General features: G+C 34.1%; 1 protein-coding gene across 11 annotated transcripts in view; it reads right to left on the reverse strand.

Moving 5' to 3' along the window:
- The window catches only part of LOC126769939 (disintegrin and metalloproteinase domain-containing protein 23), a 533325-nt gene that overhangs the window by 36662 nt on the left and 475273 nt on the right, over positions 1–21390 (reverse strand). For 9 of the 11 annotated variants that reach the window (XM_050488959.1, XM_050488965.1, XM_050488958.1 and 6 more), the window contains 3 exons: positions 12062–12204; positions 4059–4254; positions 1931–2103 (listed from right to left, as the gene is read on the reverse strand). In XM_050488959.1, coding sequence (XP_050344916.1) covers positions 1931–2103; positions 4059–4254; positions 12062–12204 — 512 coding nt within the window. The remainder of the gene's footprint in view (positions 1–1930; positions 2104–4058; positions 4255–12061; positions 12205–21390) is intronic. The other 2 variants (XM_050488967.1, XM_050488957.1) reach the window with 1 other exon arrangement.

Here is a 21390-nt window from a genome sequence, read left to right on the forward strand (position 1 = left end):
TAAGAAACATCATTGGCGCGCCTTGGGAAAGGTTGAATCGTATGCCGTGACGGCAAACGACGCTTTGCCGCTCAATATAATACTTCGTTGCTATATATTATTAATATGTTAAGAAAAATATCTTTATTTTACTAATTAAAATTGAATTTCATTAGAACGCGTCATGTTTGATACAATATTCAATTCTTTGTTGACTTTACTCATTATTAGATTACCTATTAATGACTCAAAAGGTCGAGAAAAAAAATAAGAGATTCACTCGTTAAAAGTAGTAATAAATGGTAATTTGTTTTTGAGGAAAAAACAAGGTTTTAGCGATTGATAATACAGACATGCATATAATTATATAAGCATGAAAAAAATTCAAACACGTGAATTTCTGTCACGTCAATGTTAAGAGCCGACGGGCAAATTATTACGGGACGTCCGGCCCGGTAACTGTTATCGGCATTTATAGCCGAAATCGTGAAGAACATTTCTTATTTAAAAATCAAACCTATTATAACGTAATAAAGCCTATTATCGCTGTCACATGTATTAAAAATAATTTATTTATCATTATTGTAATGTAATCCACAATTGCATAAATCTTATGATACCATAATACAAGTTAAGTCTAGCATTTGTAAGATTATAATTAACACATTATTTAGCGAGTAAGCAGATTTAAGCGCTGAGCCCCCGTATAGAAATTAGGAGAGGTATAATTAAAATAAGCGGACACTGAGATAGATCTCTGTTGTCTTGGTAATTTGAAGAGTACTTATCAAGGTTCTCATTGTCATTATAATCTGCTTTCTAATGAGCCATGAGACTTAAGTACTTCTTGGTTTTATTTGATTTTGTATTGTTAATAATTTTATAAGTTTTAGATTATTATTCGTTTTCTTCCGTTAATCGTATCTGCACAGACGTGTTGACCGTGCCTTTGGTGTAGATTTTCTGTCATTTGGATTTAGGTTATACAGCCGTAAGTAACATATAGACTATATATTAAATTAATGGATCTCATATACAACCTGATTTCAACTTATCAATTAGTTTCTCTGTACCTTATTAATGTATACTTCTGGGCTTTTAAGTCAATGAAATAATACTCATTGCTATTATTTTTATAATACCTACTTTGCGTACAATTAGAATGTTACCCAAAAATATATTTAGGGAACATTTGTTAATAAGTTTTATCAAAATATGGTACAAAAACCCTTACATATGAAGGAGCATTTAAGACCAAACATATGATAGAACATTCACATAAAAAAATAAGAAAAAATAACTAAATTAAGAAATAAACAAAATAAGCCAATGCGTTAAGTGGGCAACTACTAAAGACGAATATTAATGTTATATTACTATATATATGTGTATTCTCATGTAAGCGATTTTTTTATAGAAAAGGAAAGCGGATGAGCATATGAGCTACCTGATGGTAAGTGGTCACCAACGACCATAGACATTGGCCTTTTAAAAAAATGTTAACCATCGCTTACATCACCAATGCGCCACCAACCTTGGGAACGAAGGTGTTATGTCCCTTGTGCCTGTAATTACACTGGCTCACTCACCCTTCAAACCGGAATACAACAATACCTTGTACTGATATTTTGCGGTAGAATATCTGATGAGTAGGTGGTACCTACCCAGACGAGCTTGCACAAAGCTCTACCACCAGTAACTTATGTCTTTTTTGAGAATAAATGTCTTTTAACCTAAACCTATATAACCGAGTAATATCTAATACGGACTCATAGTAAAAATGCCAATTGATTCAATAATTGAAGTTAATTTACAATGTGCTATAAGGAAGAATTGGTCTGCAAACGATGAAATGAGTGCTTAAAACTGATTCCTATATCAATACGAGAGCGGATGAATTTAAAAGAAGGTAGTCTAGAAAATAAATGTATATATAAAGAGTGGTACTAACGATAAGAGTTGAGTCGTATCCTTCTCGATCTTGAACAGTTTTCTAGCACTGTAGTCGCTAAACTTTTGGATGGCGCGAGTGATGTCCTGCTTCCTGTCGATGTCCGCCTGGTCCGCGCTCTGCCACGATTCGATGTAGACCAGAGATACTCGGGTATTCAGTGTGCGAAAATACTGTGGAAAAAGATGACGTTAAAGCTAACAGTATATAAAACAGTATATGAGAAAATCCATCAAACGTGTTGACACAATATTTAAATAATTAAATGTCAATGAAAGATTGAGTGTTACCATACATAAATATAATGTTTATTTGAATATATTAACTGTTGTCATTATTATTATATATATATCTTAAAGTAAAAGTCTTGGAAATGTTTGCTTCTGTTTATCTGTCCTTTCTAAAGGCGTTTATAACGGACATGATATAATATATTTCAAGCTCAAATAACAATAAGACGATTTTATTAATATAAAAAAAAAAAAAACAAATATATAATGTTCTAGATATTGAATACATATATTGTTTATTCTAGTATTGAATATATTCCTAGGAGATATTAAAAAACTCCTATGTGTGAGATGGGCTCGAAGTTTCAGTCATAGGTAGTTCGTCCTAAGTTAGCACACGCTTCAGCTTCGTCTCCTACGTGCACTTTCTTAACAAGAACACGTGTAAACCCTCCATTAAACTTATGAAGTTCTGACGATAAGTCGGCTGAAGCATTTCAAATTTCAAGCAGATAATGTACCACTAATGCATGAACTTTCTTGCTCGTTAGCGTACGTACGATACTAAGAACGAAGTTTGCGGAGCCCGCATCAAATTTCTAGAGAGAATTTTTCGCCATTGGAATCGCAAATGCGGATTCGCATCTCTTTTAAAACCTCCGCGAATTCCTCTCGGGTAACGTTTTGATCAATTATTCATAGATTTGAATCGAGTAATCGTTCGACGATTATAATTTTATTCATTACAAAATTTTTGGGTTGTTTATTCGGAGAGATTGAAATTTTAAATATAAGGACGGTATTACAATATAAATTTAAAAATGTCGTTATACTTATTTAAAAATTACATTATGAGTAATCATTATCGATCGAAAATCTATGTGTCCAGAGGATTAATCAGATAAAATGTGATAAATTAATAATATTTTTAAACAAAAACAAAAAAAAAACAGTAAAAATTCTATGAGAAGCTAAATTTTATACTAAATAGTTTATAATGATTGTTTAAATAGTACCGGTTTTTGATGAATAAATTATACTTCAGAGCCACTATGAACAAGTGGACAGAATTCGTAAATTTTAACTAAAGATCGTCAAATTAGTTTGTAGAACAGCGTGATGGAGCAAGCTTTCTCCTTGAGTGACATTTGACTAATATTGAAGCATAAAGGGTTGGTTTACTTTAATTTACCAAACCGTTAAAGATTAATGACTTATGTATATGTGTACTATACATAGATGTGCTTGTAAAACATAAGACAATATTGTTATAGATGCAAGGTTCTAATATAATGGTAATTATTTTAAGGACACCTCATTTACTAAATTAAAATAAGACTTAAAATAAGCAAAATAATGAACATGTTTAAAATTGTCAATTCGTTGAAAGTATATAGTTATCTTATCATAGCAAAAGGAGCCATAATAATCATTTGGCTGTCATATTTATAGCAGGATACGGCAAAAGCAAATGTTGGTTGTTAACCCATGTCCATAAAGGCACTTGTGTAAATGCGTGTGGCGGAGGGGACCCTGACGTTATGGGATTTCTTTGTTAGGAAGTATGAAGCAGCTTGCCTGCATACGTGTTTGTTAAAAGGGGCTTTGCTGAGATCGGTAATGTTTGTGTCGTTTGTGTTGATAATATTGTGAGAATATTTGTTATACTGAAATATGTTATGTATTTATATTTTTATTTATTTGGCAGAATATATTATATTAAACTAATACTAAAATTAAATAAATAATTTCTTATAATTTATAATTGAACACGGTAATAGAAATACCTTTATAAATCACGGTAAATTGTTACCAACCTTTTGCTAAAAGGATTGAAACTTAGGATTTTCAAATCTGTATTTATTTTTAAAAATATTGCCTTTATAATTTCTACTTACCAGGTCAGCTATATTGGCAACTTGTATTGCGTCATGGACCACTTCAGATCGCGTGCTGCCATTTCTTCTGTCAAACATCGCCTTATCTATCACTAGTGCCGTTTCGATGTACTTCGTGGTTTCTCTAACGTCTCTTCTAAGTCTCTTTAGGGCTCTAAGACTAAGGTTGGTCTGCCACCACTCCAATGTTTTCCCTCTGTGGATAGACAATTTTTTTATTATTTTCGGTTGTTTAATTTTACATCATGGTTGAACCGAGGTAGTTATTTATTTAATAGCTACCCCGATATATATAATGTTTTCAATTATAGGTAGTTGATTTACCCTACTCCCAATCACATTGAAGTATATGTAATTCGGACATTAAAAAAGTTAGAAATACATATTTTTATTGGATCATTAACGCTACCCCTATTCATTTATTATATAATGAGCATAAAACATATGAAGTACATTGTGTTAGGTACCTAATCTATTTTATAATTATTTTTCGTTATTTTTATCTATATTAATAAGCTTCATTATATTAATCCAAAAATGTTTTGCAAATTAGAATAGGAAAAAATGCCTTTTATGGGTAAGGTTATCCGGCTCCCTTAATTTTGAGCCTTAATCGACTTTGTCTACGGTCCGTCAAGTACCTCATTATCGAAACAAGGAACTCGAACGTATTTCGAAGGGCTTCGAGAATTTTCTATTGCGCCAATTTTTCTTTTAACAAGGACTTTTTTGATTTTGTTAAGATTTTAAATATTTATCGGATATTGAGGAAAATGGCAATTTTAATTTTAGAACCGTTGTTTGCCGTCGGAATATTTCGAGATTAATTATTATCCATTTCTTCTATTTATTGTATTTTTTTTCTTAAGAAAATGTGGCTGTTTGGTAACAGTGAAGAAAAGAAAAAATCAATAATAATAACCGACTTTTACATACATATAAAGATAACGTCAAAATAGTACCCGATGCCGCAATGACGGTCATTGCATGAAGAAATCTTTCAAAAACAACGTATGGTAAATCTTTTCAACAAATAAAATAGATAATCACCATTAAACCCATTGACACGTAAACATATTATTAAAACAATAATATTTGAACATTATTCAAATAATATTAATAAAAGTATGATAATGAATTCGTAATGAGAATTACATATTTTATTAAATAACAGTAAACACGAAAATGGAAATCATAAAAATAACATGTTTTGGAACAAAATTTAACATTAAATTTTACGATAAACCGATATTCGTAAATAACAAATTCTGACCTCGTATTTTCAATCTGTTGGTTTATATTAGTGAGTAACATATTAGGTTTGAAGGATCAAAAAGAGTTATCGGCATGTTGGGGATACGTGGTCATCCCATTTAAATATCCTTTCATCCTCTCCGGGAAATCTAAATCAGAAAAAACTTCTTTAAATTTTATGCTACCCTAGTATCTTGCTCTATTTATGTATCAAGTTATTATTGTAATTAAATAGAATATATGTTATATAAATAACGCTCTAAAGAACCTTCCAACACCGTTTTTTAATTACCGTTAAATTTTGGTTTACGATTTCTAAATACCGAGTTAAAATATTTATAGTCGTAAAAAATATTTCCGGGGTAGAAGTTACGGAGGCTCTTACGCCCAGGTTTATTTATCGCCAGCTCCACTTTACCAAGTGAAGTTAAACCATCTCTTTATAAATCACTTGCATAAAATTTACTTGAGCTAACTTCTGTTGGAATTTGCGTTAGAATTTCTGTCTATTTCGTGATGAATCCTCGTGATAAGGCTCTTTCACCTCCACTTCGCCTCGGGAACATTTTAATGATACTCTTTGACATTTTCATCGCTTCGTCGCGATTTGACTTGAAATGTAACGGCCAAGTCGGGTCTGCTTTAGAACTTATTGGATTTCGAATGCTGTTCAGAATATCAAAAGATTTAATTAAAATTCTTTCGCTTGGTATTGGATTTTTTTGGACTTATAATGGGTTGTTATTGGAATAGATATTAAGATTTAATGACACGTTACAATTTAAATAAACTCGATCGAGATAATTGAAATAGAAGGTTGAGACTGTTCGGTTCTATTCAATTTCACTCGTTCAATGATAATAAACGACTACCGCTGCCGTGTACCCTTTTAGTCTAAAATTACAAAATAAATAGATTTAATTCATTAAAAATTTCTCTCGTCTCCGTTTGAGCACACGAAAAATGTTCAAATACGTTACCTCGAAACGATTTCACGTGATTTCGTACTAAGCTAAATGAAATTCCCCAAAGCCTTTTCGAAAACAAACAATGGCGCAAACGGAGCATCCGAAAACATTTTCGCAAGGAAACGAGCAGCCCATGACAAATCACACAGGTCACGCACTCGCTCCGGAACACAACCCTGGGAATTAATTCACCCCATTAAAATATACTCGGTGTTTTGTTTACTGAGCAATTGTGGGTTGATATATTGGGTGGATGTGTGGAAGTCCATATAACGTGACACACTTAGCCATAATTTAATTATTGGAGATACCAAGTCGAGAGGAATTGGATCCTTTCATATTTAGAAATACATATGTGTAAGGCCTCCTCTCCCTTTGTTGAGGAGAAGGTTTCGAGCTTATTCCACCACGCTGCTTCAATACGGGTTGGTAGAATACACATGTGACATAATTTCAATGAAATTAGACAACACCGCACCTTTGGGATAGCTCCGCTAAGTACCTACTTGAGGCCTTGGACCGGTTGCAGCGACGTGCCGTACGCATTATTGGCGACGTAAAGGTCACAAACACCCTTGAACCTTTACAATTGCGTCGTGAGATAGCAGCACTGAGCGCTATCCTTCTATCATATTCTTTCTATATATTATATTTCTATCGACTGTATCACGGCGAGTGCTCTGAGGAATTATTCTCTCTAATTCCTGCTTCCCCCTTCCTTCTTAAGTACACGCGAGCTGGTTCTCGCGGGCCGGCAAGGCGAAGGCGGCTAGTGCAGCACATTTTTCCTGTCTGTACTGGCTGTCGTCGCGTTTGGACTCTACTACCACTTACCATCAGGTGGAGTAGAGTCATTTGCCCTCCCGGCGAATATAAAAAAAAAATGCAGGTTTCCTCACGGTGTTTTCCTTCACCGTTAAGCACGAGATGAATTATAATCACAAATTAAGCACATGAAAATTCAGTGATGCTTGCCCGGGTTTGAACCCACGATCATCGGTTAAGATTCACGCGTTCTAACCACTAGGCCATCTCGGCTTTTCTTGTATTTATGTAGTTAGATAATTTATGTATTTAGAAGCAGACTGAAGGTGGTCACTAGATCATATGTACCACAACCCACATATACATTGTCGTTGTCCTAAAAACTATGGAATCTAAGCTATAAAATATCATACTTTGACGTATGTTTTATTCCTTATTTCCTACGACTACTTTTTCTTTTATTTATAAGTTCTTTAATATAATTGAATAGGAAAACTTTTGAGGATCTTTTCCAATATCTGGATTTTAATGAATCGGAACGCATTTTTTCAAACAAAATATTATAAAGAATCTTATTGAACAAATAATACCCGGCAGATAGCTGCCTGTGTGGTACTTGTATATATATTAATTGTTATGCGATTTAATTCAATGACATACAAATTGATGTCATTTAGCATCAAGTAACGGCAAGTTCGAAAATAGAAAAAAAATCTCCATATGCTAACTGGTACATCAGGTTCACCATAAGTAGGTACATGAATGCTGATCAGTCAAACAGTGTCGATAAGTTTTTAAATTTCATTTAATGGGACCATTAATGGAATGCTAATGTAAATATTTATGTAATAAAGTTCTTCACTAAAAGAAAAGAAACATATGTAATTTTTTTTTTAATCTTTATTTAAGAGGGGTTTAATCACCGAGTGATCATGCCACCCCTATAGAAATGACTAAACATCAGTTTACAAAAACAACCTATAAATAACAAAAATTAAATAATTCTATGTCTTAATCCTACTTGTACTACTCTATATAACATTCTAGCCTGATCCGAGACAGGATAGGCTAATATGCTGTTAAAAGCTCCTATATCTAATAAATTAATATTAAATCTTATAAATAAAATATTTCTTTCTGCTTCATTTCGGACACATTCTGCTAATATATGGTATACATCCTCATTTTTATGGTATTCTGCACAAGCAGATGACACCGACTTAACAATTAAGAAGGCAAAACTATTCAGTGGAATGTGCCCGGAGCAAAGCCGCAAGACTGTTACAATTTCAGACCTACTCATATTGGCACCAATAAATTTTATTTTTAAATCACCAAATTAAGCGATCGTAACATTATAAAATATCTTACTCAAGTCTAGGAATACGTTCAAAGATCGACGAATATAAAAGGTCTTTGTGAGCCAACAAATTGGACTACTCGAATGATTTATGCGGCGTAAGCGGTGCGAGGAGTACGCACAATGGACTCCGATAATATTGAAACGGTGTATCGAAATATCGGGATACATTTCAATTGAATACTATCCCAGAGGTCACAGAAAACGGTATTAGCGAACGTACTGACAAAGAGGCTAATGGTACTAGTGGCACGTGACGTAGAATGCCATATTTAATTCTAGTCCCTTTCATATTAGTTTTATTTTCGATTTGGCACGAATTCACCGATAACTGGACAGATCTGAAAATCTCTCCGTATACTGTTCTCCGTGTTCTGTTTGTTTGATGTAGTCCTCCTATTAAATATGATCTGATTCCAAAAATAGTTATAAATATATGTATTTCTTTAAATAACCTTCTTAACATATGTACTTACTACATGATGTGTTAACGTGTAAAGTAACGGCCTTGCTAATAAGCAATTATATGTCCTCTGGTTTCGAATGTCCCGTCAATAATGACGGAAAGGAAATAAGTCTTTAAGCAGTTGCAAATTTATGTTTAAAGAAAGGCCGTAAATCACTATAACGTCTAATAAAAACGTATTCATATAAAAAGAAGATGTAATAGAAAAGTATAAGATGTCGGCTTTTCAGATGATGGCACACCTTGCGATATTAACGATAGTCTCCAGGCGTTTTTATTAAAAATATACATAATATTTTACTAACCTCATTTAAAAACATAATTAAGTTTTATCGCGAGTTCTTTTCAGGTCAATATTTCTTTTTGAACGAGTGCTAGAATTTTGTCAATAAATAAGCGAATATGTTTCTATATTGAATGAATAATTTGACCTTGAGACGGTAACAAAAATGAAGGCTAAAAAAATAATTAAATCAACAAAACACCTTCTTGCACATATCATATATCAAGAAGGCCGTAACCAAGCAGGTATGGCAAGAAATCGAGATCACCTGAAACTATTGATCCTACACACGTATGTAGGATAAGAGCAAGCTTATGATAATACACACAAGCAAAAGTCATATTAATTTTTACGTTTTCAAATGTAGTATTATCGGTCATTATATATTTCTGAAAAATAATTTGAAAAGTACGTGGTTCATTTCTAAAAGAAGGATTATTTTCATATCGTATTATAATGTATTATTAGAAAGCACTGAAAGAATAACTGCGGTCATTGTGGGTTGGAAGCGAAGAAAAAAATATTTTTATACTTTGAATACATCAAGTTATAATTCTAACTATTCAAATTGTTGCAAACAATTTTTACATACGGACGGAATTCATCATATAAACTTGCCAGTACCGTCGGACAGAAAGAATTGTAAAAAAAACTTTGTAAAAACTTTTGCCCTATTGCATTATTCACTCACTGCAGATTGCCAAACGAACTTTGCTTTATATATATATATTGATACAATACTTACAGGAAAATTTTAAATTACGAACACAAGAGACGCGTATGTTTTTAAAGTAACTACAAAAAAACAAATTAAGAAGCACTATATTGTATTAATGAATGTTAAAAAATTACCATCGGTTGGCAAAGACCAGAGATGAACCGGAGGACGAATTTCAGTTATGTACCAAGCTCGATAAAAGCCACTTAAAGGCAGATAGAAAATATTAGTTAAAATACATAGTGAAAATAACTTTCAAAAAATAAATGCAAATTTTATACGTTTTAAAAACATCTTTTTATACGAAATTTTATCTTAAGACGCCCATATAGTCTACTGTCAGCGGGAAATTGCTTGTAATAAAAATCGTAGGTGAAGCAAAATTGTCTTAGAAAACCTTTTCGTTATATTTCGTAACGACGTGTCCAACACTGCTAAAAGTATGTGCTAAACTAGTGTTATGTCATCTGTATCTATGTGACGTTTTGGTAATATACTTTTTATCCGACTTCGGCAAAGCTAAAAGAGGGTTGTTGCTTGAAGTCTATGCATGTTTAATTTTTTGAGAAATGATATATCGTTATATTTGTCTTAGAAACCCGCATGTCATAGGATATGCGATAATCTGTACTGGTGGTAGAGCTTTGTGATGCTTTGTGAGCTTGGTGACCCACTCATCAGATATTCTATAAAAACTGCAAAACAGCAGTACTTGGTATTGTTGTGTTCCGGCTTGAAGGGTGAGTGTACCAGTGTAATTACAGGCACAAGGGACATAACATCTTAGTTCCCAAGGTCGGTGACGCATTGGTGATGTAAGCGATGGTTAACATTTCTTACAATACCAATGTCTATGGGCATTGGTGACCACTTAACATCAGGTGGCCCATATCGTCCGCCTTCCTATTCTATAACAAAAAAATCTAAAATTGTGGATATGGAACGCATAATACGCCATGCAACTAAAATCAAAATATGTCGAACGGTTCCTATTCAAATTAATATCAAAGCCATATTCGTATGGTATAAAATTAATGGATTTCCTATAAAAGATTTCGAAATTGTATAAATGATATATGTACGAGTATATAGTTTGTGACGTAATATCGGAAACGTAATTGTTTTTGAAACTACTTCTTAGTTTGGTAACAATTTTATTTATTGCGTTATTAGTTTTTAATGTTTTTAAATATTAGCGATGCTGTCTCGATTTAAAAACACAAAGACACATCAAACTGCCAAACACAATCTTAATATTAGAAACAACAGATTACTGTAAACAAAGCTGCTAGATAAAAGGGAAAAGTAAAAGTTAATATAAAAAAAAGATAATCAGTAAATCGTCTCAAAAAAAGACTGTAATAAATAATCATATTTATTTGCTTATTATTTTGTAATTGTTTTCATTATATACGCAATAAAAATCACCCTCAATGAAGAGAGCTTTTTTTTTATGAAATTTCTTGACATAGCCATCTGTGTCGCGACGGAGACGCCAGTTTCAAACAAATGTTGTTTGCGGCGTGACCTGTTTCTGCGTGACGTTTTGATCATTTGTTTAACCACTGTTTATCCCTTTGGGTATTGCGACAAAATTTCAAGTTTTTTTAAAGGATTTTCTTCACCTTCTCTCACTAAATGTTCTAGTAAATAACTACGATTGTGTTGTAACTGCTTTGCCAACGTTGATAAATTGTTAATTGGATTTGATGTGTGTGCCACATATTAACGAAATCATGGAGAAAAAAATAAAGTATGATTTATCGTCGACACTATAAATGATAAAACGAATTACTAGATGGTAACAAAGCCCTCGGGTGCAAGCCCGTCTGGATTGTTACCACCGACTCATCAGATACAAACAGACCTCCAAACAGCAATACTTACTATTGTTGTATTCCGATTTGAAGGTTGAGTGAACCAGTGTAACTACAGACACAAGGAGCATAACATCTTAGTTCCCAAGATTGGTGGTGCATTGGTGGTAGTGACCATTTTGTAGTTATTAAGTCAAGTTGTAGTTGAATGTAAATATTTCTTGTTTCAATACATATCAAATAATCCTACTGATACTAATTTGTTGTACACGGGGATAGCTCGAGCTAACGAAAGTTATGTGTGAAAAAATTAATTCCACGCGAGTATAACATAGAACATACTTTATGCTTATAGTATGAAGTTCAACTTACTCGTAACTTGAATCATCAGCTAACACAGTCTGGATGTATTCGATGTGTTTCGTCCGTCTACTCTTCTGTCTCTGTTCAAGTCTGTTGCCACAGCCTTGGTTCATCTTCGTCCGCGCTTCAAATATCACATGTGGGTGCTTCTGCTGAAACAAACCGATCGCTATATTAGTTGTGGTCTTAATTTTTTTAAATTATATTTTGATTTATGTTGTTTGTATTATTATAATTATTAATATTCTACACTACGCTCGATTAAAATTATATTAATGATAGTCTATACTGTGCACCAATAAATCTTACAATATAAAACTCTTCAATATATAATGCTTCGATAATATTTTAAATCTCACTAGTGCTAGTCAGTAAGAACACACTTCATTAGTACAAATGACAACCGACTTCTAGTGATATACTATTTTGACGCGTGTAATCTTGAAATGTTATAATTATTATTGTCAATGTCGCATATCACTTTCTTTATATTACGAAGAGGAAATAATATTGAAGTAAAACATAAGACCTGTTAAATGAAGTTAAAATAAAGAATTTCTTTAATCTGTTGCATGCAAGACAAGTTCAATGAGACACAGATACTTTTAGAAGTAATAAACCGGGACTTTCCGAAGTACGTGCGCTGAAAAAGAAATAGGAAGACTGCGATATAATCAAATAGGTCAGGTTTGATCTTGATGTTTCGTCAAAGATAAAAATATAAACCGTTTCAATGTATTTTCTTTCCATCGGTCAGAACCGGCCTGAACTGGTTTAATTCGGACTTATTCGGTTTTTCCACGAATTATACGTAGTTTTTGGTACTATTGTATACTGGCTGATAGGTCCACGAAAATAGACACGTTCACGAAAATATTTTACGTTCCGTGACTATTATCTTGCAATGTCAACTCTTTGGGCACAGGTTGTTATGAAATTATGGTATGAAGTATTGTAGAGAAAACCTTTCTTCCGTATGGAAATTAGAATCTTTCAAGAAAATTAAAGTTTTATTAGTATGTTATAAATATTGTAATGATGTTTGGAATACCTTATACTTGTGTATCAAGACGACGCACTTTTCACGTGCGAATGTGAAACTCGTATTGCGAAAGACAATTTGATTTTCCCCGTCTACCATGTAAGTGCCTCCGCACGTATTGAATAAAATATTGGTGTGAGTGATGAAAGCCTTAACACGAATTCACTTTCCATTCACTGGTGTTGCCAGGTGAGGGTAATACATAAATTGAATTAAAGGCCCAATCACGTTCGATTTTTCGATGAGGTTCGTCGAATGAATGGTGTTTTAGCTAGGGCGGGAGGGTTTACGATGCGGTTTCGAAACGGAATTTCTCCTGTGATTACTGAAATTTTTCAACATAAAAGAGTGAATGGATGAGGTGAATGTAATGAACGAATGAATGCCAGTACTTTTAAATTCTATCATAGCTGTCCGCTACACTGTGGATTTGTCGTGTATATGAGGTCGATATAATGTGGAGACTAATTATCGTACGATTGCTTTATTAGCTAAAGCAATCGTACGATATAATATAAAAATAATGAAAAATACATAAAATAATTCTACTTTAATAATTATACAAACACTGCATAACCTTACGTCTATCTATTCTTATCACGAAATAAATGTATATGAGGTAAAATACTTGTAAAATTTCTTTTAAATTAATACATTTATGTAGAATATGTTTAACTGTGCACTCACAATTACTCGATATACATTCTCATTTAAATGTGGTGACAAATTTACATACAAAATGTTTGTGTTGTATTTCTTATCACAAAAAATAACTATAACAGATAATGTATACAATTTAAATTACATTAGTAATAACAGAACACATGAGTAAAATTTATTACGTCGAATATGCAATCACGAATGTGTCCAAAAGAAAAATATTCGGTCCAGCAAAAACGCTGTGGTGGCGCCACTACGCAAGATGGCCGCCATAGCAATGAAACATGGCGGCAATTTACCGGGTAAACGCGCCAAATTGGATATTTCTCGCACCTCGCGTTACTCGCATGTTTTTTGCCGGACCATTGCATTTTAGTTTTTTTTTAATTTTTCTGCCAGCAGTTTTGGTAAAGCTTCTAGGTTAATGGGATGTCATAACAGAGTAAACACTGTTTTAGATTGGCATTCTGTTTACATTTTTGTATATTGAATCTGTGTGACATCACCTGAAACTGTTTTGTTTATATTCTATTAATTCAATTTGCACTAGTGGGAAAAAAACAATTCAATAATTGTTTTAATGAAATATATATAAATATCAGGTTTTTGATAAAATTTTAATTACAAAAAATGTGAAAAAAAAAAATACTTTTTACGATTTTACTTCACCTGTTAGTACAATGGCTCAAATCTTAAGGCTCTATTTTAAGCCAGTTTCACCCAAACAATTATTTTCTTTACATTTATCCGATTTTGCCGATCGCAATTCTAAAGTACAGCTACTTTAAAAGCTACTTTATTATTTTTTTATGTTGTATACTTATAATATTCATATTATTTTTATATTATATAGTTAAAATTCATCGTAAATTACAAATATAAAAAAAATACTATAATTTTTTTGTTTTTATTTTTTTTAACATAACTTATATATACTTATGTATATATTTTCTGTTTTATTCTGTACACTTAATAAAAATCATCTCTTTCTTAGCTCACTCACTTTAACGCAATATTGCAAAATGAATCACTAGCACGAAGCTTTTACCGCGTAAAACGCTCACAAATTTCAAATTCTCCTGAAAATATTTACTAAAACAGTTTTACGGCCAGTTTAAACGATATTTGACCTTATGACATATATAATAAGTGCCGCGCGACCGTATAACATATTTGTAAAGTAGCAGATCCCGTGCCATATGAAATATAATATTAGAACGTCTAATATTTCTTCATAAATTGCTGGCGTAGTATATGAAACATAATATTTATGTTTGTTTGAATCTCAACCTTATACTTTGGGTAAAGAGGCGAGAATCATTAAAAGAAGTTCTTTACAAGCTATTTAGTAGCGAAATCTCAAAAGGAAAAGAATGATACATTTAAGTGTACCTTAAAGTAAAATTATTATAGTATAATCAAAATAATTAAAATATTGTTGGCTCTTCTTAAAAATTGCGTTACAAGGTGGCCGGCACCGTACCGTAGACATGCGTCCACGCCCTTTTTCATGAACAGAAATACGTAGATGAGAAATTTGTGACTATTATCATTATTTAAAAAGCCTAATTAATATAATAAGTTATTTTTGGATAAGAAAAAAAATACCTAATTGTGATATTTTGTCATCATAATTACCTCAATGAGAACCTAGGCTTAAGACAAAATACTATATATTATAAAAAATCTGTTAAAATACAAAAAACAGTCGAAATGTTAATCCTTCTTTTTGAAATCGGATATGAATAACGTAGTCTGTACAACAGTATGACGTCGCGAAAGATTGATCACTTACGTTCAGCATATTTTGTTGGTCAACGACACTAGTAATGATTACATACGTTGTTAGTAGTAGATATTTATGTAACTAGTTGTTCCGCACGGTTTTACCCGCATTACTTAACGTTAATTTTATAAATTGTGCTGATAGCCTCTCAGATTAGCACGTTAAAGCAAAGACAAGTAATACTCGAGGAAGTCAACTGGCACGAATTCCGTGTCAATGACGGAGTAATTTTGACTCTATGACGTAGCTACCGGCGCTGCCTGGTAATAAACATGCAGGCACATTCAAATAACGTGACAATAAATTAAATCTATGATACATCAAAAGTATAGACAATACTTTCATGGGATACAGATACAAAAAACATAACACTCAAATTCGTCCATTTTATAATTAGAAGTAATGTTAAATTTTTAATTAACAAGATGTAGTAAAATTATAGGTAAATATTATAAAATGTCTGCAGACGTGCAGCAGAAGTTTAGTTCATAAACAAGCTTTAAGTGAACATTGAAAATTTAAAGAACCGTGTACATATTTTAACATAAATTGCATTTATTTTATAAGGTGAAACTATTCAAGACAATGTTTAAGGTTTCTTGAAGACGAAAAATACCAACTTTCTAAAATAAAAACTTATATTTCAGTCGATTGTTGTATATTTACCAATCTCGATTTTTCGAGATAATGTTGACTTCTTATTGAGAGTATTTTGAAGACAAATATGTTTTATATTTTCAAACAAGTAATATATATATGTTTTTCGGTATATCGTGGGAGTTTTTTGACAATCAATAAGTCCAACGCTTCTACGTTGAACAAAGATTTTTGCCTTTTAATTTGACTTTGATATTTCGTGTATATATGACGGATACATTATTTACGTTCACATAATAAATATGTGTTACTTTAATGTAAACAAAAAGTACATAAATGGCACATATTCTTTGTACCAGACGGCATTGAAGCTTTTATTAATATTCATGAAAACTACTAACGTTGTGAGTTAAAAAATACATTCATTTTTATAAAATATCACACAAAGTACTTTTTAATTATGTATAAATTATTCAGTCCTATGTATGTAATAATAGGCTTTGTTTTCGCCGAAAATAGGTATATTAAAAGAAAATACATTCAGTTGTTTTGATTGCTACTCCTTCGTATGTATGTACAATTTAAAAAAAATCATATGCTTGTGTGCTTCTAAGCTGTTTATATTAAATATGTTTTATGTCATTTTATTGTAGGTTTATTTAATATGGTTTGATTGATTTTATTCTTAATTTATTTTTGAAAGGTAAATGATCAAATGGTCACCCTTCAATCTGGAGCATATCAATACAGGCTATTGATATAATGAATAACTTTTGAGTGGATATCACGTAAAGTAATTCTGGCCATGAGTAGACCAACATAGTTTTCTGGAGAAACTCGAACAATTTCTAAAAATTTGAAAAGGTATTCCTTTTATAAACAAGTTTGAGTTCTTTTCAAGAATATCGTAAGATGACTAGGCTGGAGTAACTTATATGTGATTATTATAATATATCATATTGTGTGCTTGACTTTGGTAGGACTTTGGTTTAATTTATTTTTATTATTTAAAAATATTGTTGTAATGTTCAGTTAGTATTTTTTGACTTTTGATATATTATAATTTAAATGTATTTTATTAACATACCTATTCATTTTTTACTAGTGGTAGGGCTTTGTGCAAGCTTTCTGGGTAGGTACCACCCATCACCACCCACTCATCAGATATTTTACCGCAAAACAGCAGTACTATTATTTATAGGTTGGTGGCGCATTAGGATATAAGCGATGGTTAACATTTCTTACAATGCCAATGTTTATCGTTGTTTAGCGTTGGTGACCACTTACCATACATGAAAAAAAATTAGTGCTGGATTACCGATTCTTCCAGGTAGAACCTATATTACGAACCGGTGGTAGCTTTACATTTAATTCAATAACATATCGATTTAAAAGCGGTTTTATGAGAGTACTTGATTATAGAATTAATTTTGATTTTGTAATGAGATATTCTTTATCTCTTTTTATTTTTAAAAGTACGGTCATAAAGTAAGCAGCAAAAATGTTATTTCTAATATGTAATATATTTTGGATTCTAATTTTATAAAATACACTGGATTTAAAAATAAATTAGATTTAGATTAGGTTTCAGTCCCGAGGGTAAAAAAAGATTCGTGTAGAAATTGTTTTATCTTTACATCGGAAAAGATTTTTTATTTTAAATACGCAGTTACTGAGCTTATTTCATTATGTGAAATAGTTTGTTTGGAGAGATAACTGCATCTTAGGGATCTAGCACAAACCTATTAAAAAACGAATTTGAATATATTAATTTAAGCTACATTTATGTATGAAATTCACGTTTTTTTTTATTGAATAGGAAGACGGACGAGCATATGGGCCACCTGATGGTAAGTGGTCACTAAACGCCCTTAGACATTGGCATTGTAAGAAATGTTAACCATCGCTTACATCACCAATGCGCCACCAACCTTGGGAACTAAGATGTTATGTCCCTTGTGCCTGTAATTACACTGGCTCACTCACCCTTCAAACCGGAACACAACAATACCAAGTACTGCTGTTTTGCGGTAGAATATCTGATGAGTGGGTGGTACTTACCCAGACGAGCTTGCACAAAGCTCTACCACCAGTGTTACCTTAGTTTCTACGTCACAAATTTCCCACATAATACATACACGGGATTCTTTTTTTAAATGGGAAAAAAAATAAAATTTAAACCCAAGCTAAAATTTATGAATGAATCTCTCATTTGTAAAATTACGTTGGCAATGCAATTCAATCACCCAATTATGGGAAGTAAGGTTTTAGAAAAGTATATAATTTGACACAAAAATCCACGCTATTTTTCACCATTTTGGTGTTTTTTTTTCTGAATCCGTAGTTACTTGGACTATAACAAAAACGGTGCAATGTTTCAATATTTAAACATATTTTTCATGTAGTGTTATTTGTTATTTTTCATGTGTTTATGTGTTGACTGTTCGTGTAGTTATCACCCGTAATTGAGGTACCACTACTTTTTTTATTTTATGAACTGTATGCGGTCATGTGTCTGTGTGTACTTTAATGGTGATCTAATAAATAAATAAAAAATAAAGTAAAAATATATATTTAAATGTGTCTATTGTGCCCCACACATACATACATTTTTTTTCTCGCTGGAAAAACATATTTATGTGTTTCCCCCACATGAGGTGGGGGGGACTTGCCGGCGCTGAAGGCGCCGGAATACCCACTAAAAAATCAGCGGTATTCACTCCGTCTTGTCGGGGGACATCACGGGATCGCTTGCGCATACTACCGTGCCGTCTTGACGGTTGGGAGAAGATGCGCATAGCGCCGACGTCTTCTCCGCGGTCTTCTTCGGCGAAGCGGGTCAGCGCAGGCACTCTCCTCGCGCTCCCGCTCCGCGGCCTCCTTCTGCGACATGACATTTTCGCAGAAGGAGACCATCTCCATCCAGCACCTTTCGCTACCAAGCATGGCATTTATCACGCTCAGCAGCGAAAGGTCTCCGCCGATTAAAGTCGCCAGGAAAAGGCGCTGAGGTCCCCAAGCAGCACACTCTATCAGAGTGTGGCATGCCGTGTCCGTAGGCGCACCACACTCGTGGCAGGAGGGCGTTACCCGCCTGACTATTCCGTGCAGGTACTTACCGAAGTACCCGTGTCCAGTAAGCACCTGAGTCAGTCTGAAGGTCAGTGTGCCGCCTTTTCTCGTTACCCAGCGACTCAAGTGGGGACGGATCGCCTCCTCTGTCGCCAGGCCTGCTGATGGGGACCTCAGATCCTCCTCCCACCTGCGAATCAGGGCTTGCTGGGCGAGAGTCTGATTCGCAGCACCTCCTCCAACCCTGGACGGTCACCACGCGACCTCACTTCCGCCCGGAACCGGTACACTTCTGCGAACACCTCCGCCTGGAACTCCCAAGGTGGATCGCCCGCGAGAAGTGTTGCTGCCGTCCACGACACCGTACGATATCCACGTATCACCCTCACCGCTATGATTCTCTGCGGCCTTCGCAAGAGAACCTTGTTCTGAGCGGTGAGAGCGTCCACCCAGATGGGAGCACCGAACAGAGCCATGGACCGCACAACACCGGCGTATAATCGCCGGCATGGCGTTTCCGGCCCTCCTACATTTGGTAGGAGCCGGCTTAAGGCAGCAGCAGCGTTGATGAGCTTCGGGCCAAGTTGGACAAAATGCTGCCCGAAACTCCATCTCCCGTCCAGGGTCAGGCCCAGATACTTCATGTGGGCCTGCACCTTAATCACCGTCCTGGACGGTGATAAACGCCCCTCGAGGAGGGCCTCGACGTGGACCGTGGAATAAGAGGGCCTCAGTTTTTGAGATGGAGACCCTCAAGCCCAACATTCCTATGCGGTCCACTGTGAGCGACGTACCGACTTCGGCCAGGCGAGCCGCCTCCTGATAATTCCGCCCAGTCACCGTGATGAGAGTGTCGTCCGCATAGCACAACACCCCCATTCTGAGAAGGAAGGATGTCCGCAGGAGCCAGTCGAAGCCAACGTTCCACAGAATTGGGCCGAGAACTGACTCCTGTGGAACGCCACAGCCTACCCGACACCGGACAAGACGCCCATCGCCCCCCTCCCAGAGGATTACCCGGTCCTGGAGGTATGCCCCCAACAGCCTCCTGAGATAGGAAGGCACCCCGTGGTATCGGAGTGCCTCCCCAATAGTCTCGAAAGGAAGACTATTGACACATACATACTTGCTTAATAACGGATAACAGTGAATGACTGATAAGAAAGTGGTATTTCCTATATATTGGTACAATGAACGATCAGTTTTCTACTCTTTATTTGAAAATCGAAAGCGATAATTTATTTTATTTTCTATCAGAATAAAAATTAAATAAAATGAATTCTTAGCAAACACGCAATGACAGGAAATATAGTCACGAAAAACAATGTGATTCAGGTATAAGAAATAATAAGACATAAGGAAACGCTCCTTTAAATTTCCACTGTAAATATATATTTTTTGGAAGCATATCCTATTAAAACAACGATGGTAGGGCTTTGTGCAAGTATAGGTAACACTTACTCGTCGCATATTCTACCGCCAAATAGCAATCCTTAGTATTGGTGTGTTCCGGTTAAAAGGGCAAGTAATCTATTATAACTACAGCCACAAGAGACCTAACATCTTACGAGCAGTTCCCAAGGTTGGAGACGCATTGGAGATATAAGGAATGACAAGTATTTCTTACGGCGCCAAAGTCTATGAGCGGTGATGACTCACCATCAGGTGGTCCATTTGCCCGTCCGCCTATCTATGATATATAAAAAACTTTTTTATTTCGTAGAAGTCATTCGACTACGATGTACGGCTATGGGGTGTGGCATTAAATAATTTATTATTTTTGCCAACAAAAATTTTTGGGGAATATATTATCATATAAATACTATTATGAAATATTTTGGTCAACAAAATTACATTTCTACTTTTCTCTCCGACTCGAAATAGTCAAGTTGACGTAACGCGTGCAACTTAGCCAACGATTGCGGCTTCAAACCGGGCAACAACTTGTTTTCACGACTTCCGTTTGACTTATTATCCCACGAAGAATCGGCAAGAAACCTAAGCAACTCAAATAAAATACATAGTTAACTTCTTATATACAAATAAATTAATTACCTTGTAAAGTAATCGTTATGTTTTATTTTATATTCATGAATATTTAATTTAATTCTCTACCAGTCTTCCTATACAATGCTGCTAAGATTCTATGCGAGTCCGTTTGGGTGGATATACGCAACTCGT

Source organism: Nymphalis io, chromosome 8 (genome assembly GCF_905147045.1).
Source record: "Nymphalis io chromosome 8, ilAglIoxx1.1, whole genome shotgun sequence".
Lineage (NCBI taxonomy): Eukaryota > Metazoa > Arthropoda > Insecta > Lepidoptera > Nymphalidae > Nymphalis > Nymphalis io.